The following is a 5,230-nucleotide window of genomic DNA, read 5'->3' as shown; positions in this document are numbered from 1 at the left end:
TTCTTCTATAATAGGCCAACTACAAATTAATGGCCATGCCTTTGCATGTTAAACGCTTAACACCAGGAGGTATTATTACACCAGAAAGCGGAAAGTGAAAATGATTATCATATATACCAGAAAGTCAATACTCAGCACCTCTAATTTCTTTGTCGTTTAGTCGGACTTTTAAGTACAATAATGCATACAGAGCTAATCCGACCTTTATTTGGTCTGATTCCTGCTTTTCCCGGCACTATGGTCCTCTCACTCCATTTTTATAATTCAAGCAAATAATGGTAATCTAGCTCAAACGTGCATGCAAGCTGTGGTACACGTGGGAAACCCTAAATTATGCGGCCCTGACCTTTTTTAGCATCTTTGGATTACAGCTAGTGGAACTAGAAAAGCTAAGGATTTCATTTTTTGGCAAAAATAGGAGAGACATAGTTCTAATCAATTTGGACAATAAACCCCTACATGATATTCCAACTAAGGCCATTATCTATTAATAATCTTTCCTACCCTTTTGTTTTTATGTATAATTTAGTTTAATATTGGTTGTTGAAAGAATAATGTTACTATGTCGTTCTCATTTTGATCGCTTATAATTTAATTTTTTTTCTTTTTTATTTATTGATTAAAGAAGTGATTATTAATGTATTAATATTTTTTTAAAATATTTAAAAATATTAAAACAATATGAATAAAATAATTAAAAAAAATTTATCCGCGCTGAGCAGCTCTCTTAAGGAAATCTCGGATAAGAGAGGAGGAATTTGTAATGATGGTGTAATGCAGAATGAGGAACAGATTGGGGAATGAAACGAGATCATAATATGGTCAAAGCAAGCCCTTCACATTTGCTTGGGAAACACTGAGCTGGTTCTGTACTTTGCACTCTGCAGGACCAAAAAAGGTGGAAAAAAGAAAATTCAACAATGTAATGGACGCTTCCATATTGCAAACACCATTTCATGGAATTTAATCACTGGTTCTTCCCTAATCCCTCTCCCCTCTATTTTTCAAGATCTTCATATTCCAACATGAACCAAAAGTTTCGGTTTTGAAAAAGTTTCTTGCACTTTGCTTAGAGACGGATAGCTGGCCATCACATTTTCTTTTCATTAATTCCCAACTTCACCCACTAGCAACTTCAAGAAACAAAATCAAATCTTACATCATCTTCCTTTCCTCCAACCACCAAAACCTATTTCTTCCTTTTACTACTGCTTGCAAAACTTCACATGTGAAAAATGCATATAAACTTTTTAGGTATCAGTCCAAGCAGCAAAAACAGGCAAATGAGCCATGGGGATTGCAGCAGGCCTCAACTGAGCCGATTCCCACCAAGAACTAACACCAGCAGCAGGGCTAATGAACTTTGACGCCAAAGGAGGCTTCGCAAATGGATTTGTGGAGCCTATTCCATCCGGGCTAGCCTCTCTTGAGCTGCTCAAACTGGTCACCAGAGAGGATGGATTAGAAAAGTGGGTTCCATGTTTGCCGGAGTCATTAGCCATCACCTGGCCTGAGTTTACTGAATCAACGTCAATGAGATCTTGTAGGGCCACTGAGAAAGAAGCATTTCGATGGTAATCGACAAAACTTAAAGATTTTTTGTTTTCAAGAGATTCGACACAGGAGTTGGGTGTTTGCTGGGGGGGCTGGCACAAAACCATCCTCCAATCTGAGCCATTCCCATTGTTATTTTCAGGAATTTGGGTTCCGCCACCGTTCTGCATTGATGGATTGTACTCAATGGCTTCAGTTCTTGACTCTTTATCTTTGTTTCGCCTAGCCAGTTCCCCAGCAAGTAGAGTACTGCTGGCCATGATCCTTTCCACATCGTATCTGGTGATGTCAAAGTTAGTAACAGCATTTACCCCACGAAACTTGATGGCGGCAACGTCATAAGCTTCGGCCGCTTCCTCTTGGGTGCCTGAAATTTAGATTAGGAAGAAATTTCAGTAAGAGCTTTGCTTAAAGATGCAACGCCTTTAATCATGCCATTTCTTTATCTTTTCATCTGTGAGAGGAAACAGCCTTAAAAAAGTCCATCGCTACAGTCTCGAAGTAGAAATTCAGCCTTATCAATAGCATGCATCACTATTCAATAGTACTAGGAAAAAAAAGGTCGGGGAACGGAGGTATGATCGAAATGAAGTTCTCTGATTTCTACAAACGCAACTAGAGGCAAATATATCAACAAATCACTACGCAAAAATACAAACAATTAGGTAGTAAAATCGAGATTGTTCACGAGGAATTTAAACAAAAAAGATAATGCAATGACTTACTGAACGTCCCGAGATAAAGGTCTTTGTTCCCTGCAACCCTGCCAATCCGAGCTTGCCATCTACCATGCTGGTGATGCCTGCGTGAAACGACAAATAATAAGAACACAACAAAAATCAGAGTATTAGCTGGAACGGATTTTTCTCTCCCACACAAAATCAAAACAAAACCTCGTGACCCCACGGTACATTGAAGCTCCCCTGGAAAAACCACTGCTTTTCCTGTAAAAAGCAAAGGAAAAGCTTGAGTATGAACCAGAAAAGATAAGGCAGCAAAGGTGACAGAATGCAACAATTAACTCGGAATCTTGCCTCCTTAAGTGAGCAACATATTCCTGCCGGCTCATGTTCTTCATTTCTTCTAGTTCTACTTGATAGTTTTCTAACTGCAAAAGACCAAGAGAGTGGGATTTCAGTATCTTAAAGCATCAAAATAATGAGAAACATCCGGGTTTGAATCATACCAGGAAGTTAATATGTGTGGATGGTCCCCAGTACTTCAAGGCCGCAAGATCATAAGCTCTGGCGGCTCTCTCTTCCATATCATAACCCCCTGAAGTCCATTAGATTAAATTAGTTTAATTAAAACATTAGAAGGATATTTCATTCAAAAACCCGTCCTTAACTATGTTTTGCGGGGGGAGCTAATTAGCTTACCCAGATAAACTGAAACGATCGTTATTCGATTGAAAAGGCGTTCGCCAGAGATGCATGAACATGGCAAATAAAAATTAATGTCACAAGTCAGGGAGTCAACACAAAATGCACAAGAATCGTGTAAAGAAAGGAATAATTCCAAACAACTACTGTGAATAGCTGTTGCTTTATTTCACTAACCTTGCCTTCCTTTCCTGGTTTGTCCTTCCTTCTTGCAACTGTTATCCCACAGATGGGCCTCATATCTACCTGTCCATCGGTGTCTGGTTGAGGTAAATTGATAATGGTTAATTTAACATTTACAAGGGGAAAAGTACTTGAAATTAGAAATCAGAAAGCAACTTCTCAGTTACCAAATACAATCTTAGAGGAGACCATGAACGATAACAACAAACCTTGTAACACCTCTATATTGTGAAGTTCTCTGACCAAATGTGTCGATGGATTTCCTATGTACAGGCTGTTTTTGAGCAACTTTTCCGGGGCCTCTCTTCTTTGTTCCCATGGCACCACATTCTGTTCCAGTAGGTGATATCTGCCTTGTAGCTGTAACGCAGCTAGACTGAGAACCAGGGCTCATGGACAAACTTAGAGACTGTAAATCTCCACAACCAATTGCAACAAGAGACCTAGAAGCTCCACAATCATCAACCATGTTGCTATTCATCTGCTGCCCCAGGACATGTTGGGCAGAGTACTGCCCAGACACCCAGTTTTTGAGGCAAGGTATTCCATCCTCTGAGATTTGAGGGATTTGGGAACCACAATCGGCTAAATGGGTGTCCTTAGATTCTTCATCTAATGGTGGTTGGTAAATCCCAAGACAGGGAAACCCCGCATAGTGTGGGTGATTTTGAACTGGAATCTGTTGCTCTTGTTGCCTGTAGGGCTCTTGCAGAAGGTCCAAGTGATGGTCCCTTCTGTTTACAGCTTCGACATTTTGATCATAGTAGATGCTGTCTAAGCTAAGAGCCATTGCTTCTCTTTCATGGCTTCCATACTCGGGGGCTCCCATACTTGCAGCGCCCAGAAAGTCCTCTAGTTTCGGAGAGGAACTATGCACTATCCCTTAACAAAAGAAGATGAGCAGAGTAAATTCTAGAGTTTAGCAAAACCTTTTTGTTTCTGAACCAAAGAATGGAGGTAAATGCTGAAGCGTACCTTCTGATTGTGATCTAGTGAGAGCTTCCATGATACAAAGAGACCCATCTGACTTGAGTGGCATTACAGATAAAGGGGAGTGAAAGCCGCCATTTTCTCCCACCACGTAGCAGATTGCAGAGCTATTGAGGTGAGAAGAAAGGTAGAAGCTAGTAGGGATGGCACTGGAAACAGCAGCGGAAGAAGCCTGGCTTTGATGATGGTAATGATGTTGAGGGTGCTGAGGATCAGGAGTAACTTCCATTTTCATATGGGGCGAGAGAGAGAAACCCAACCAGCTATTATTAGTCCCGTTGTTATTATCATGCATGGACTTCATCTTCTTCCCCTCTCTCTCTATCCCTCTTTCTCCCCGTTTTCGTTCACTCCCACAGGTTCTTCTTGCTAGTGCTGCAGCAGGGCAACTCAATCATTGGGAATTATATAAACTAATCATAGCGAGATCTCGTTCCTCCCTTTTGAAAACTCGGTTTTTTGTTATATAGCTACAGGACTTGGCGAACAGTCTTGAAACTTGCCATGCCCCAGCCTACGAACTCATTATTATTTATTTTTTATTATTATTCAACATGCTATTATTATTTTTTTATAATTACTATTTACAAAATATCTAAAAATGCTATACTACCCAAATACAATCTAGACTGTATTTAATAACACAACTTTTCTCACACAACTTTATTATTATTTACATACATGAATATTCATAAATAATTTATTATTATTTTATTACTATTTACAAATAAATTGAGATACCGATATAATCGAAATGGAGGCTAAATAAGAATGAACATGGGCAAATCTGTGTCCCATAGTAATTATTAGGCTAATTTGTTCATTTTACCTTGAGTTTGAATTGTGGATCTAACTATTTGCATACAGGTCTAATTCTTATTATATATGGGCAATGCTAACCAATATGTACCCTTTAATTCCGTATCAATTTCATATAAATTCATTGATCATTTCAAAAATTGTCAAACTCTAGATGTGAGAAAGACCATGTCTTTTGCTTTTCCAATGTCGATACTACGGCTTGAACATGATTCTGACGATAGTTTATAGATAATTATTATATTTACACAATGTTTATATTATAGCTTGAACATGATTATGTCACCTGGATTACATGTAGT

The 5,230-nt window shown here is 38.9% G+C and overlaps 1 protein-coding gene across 1 annotated transcript; it reads right to left on the bottom strand.

Moving 5' to 3' along the window:
* Positions 1 to 793: 793 nt before the first annotated feature.
* LOC121262868 (AP2-like ethylene-responsive transcription factor ANT) lies at positions 794 to 4,585 on the bottom strand. The gene is made up of 9 exons (XM_041165530.1): positions 4,095 to 4,585; positions 3,329 to 4,001; positions 3,114 to 3,196; positions 2,934 to 2,942; positions 2,741 to 2,829; positions 2,589 to 2,662; positions 2,448 to 2,498; positions 2,280 to 2,356; positions 794 to 1,921 (listed from the first exon to the last, which is right to left on the bottom strand). Exons 1-9 carry the CDS (start codon positions 4,411 to 4,413, stop codon positions 1,251 to 1,253), a joined length of 2,046 nt encoding a protein of 681 aa, XP_041021464.1. The 5' UTR covers positions 4,414 to 4,585; the 3' UTR covers positions 794 to 1,250.
* Positions 4,586 to 5,230: the final 645 nt, after the last annotated feature.

This window comes from Juglans microcarpa x Juglans regia, chromosome 4S (assembly GCF_004785595.1).
Source record: "Juglans microcarpa x Juglans regia isolate MS1-56 chromosome 4S, Jm3101_v1.0, whole genome shotgun sequence".
NCBI lineage: Eukaryota > Viridiplantae > Streptophyta > Magnoliopsida > Fagales > Juglandaceae > Juglans > Juglans microcarpa x Juglans regia.
This window is presented reverse-complemented; position numbering and strand designations above follow the sequence as displayed.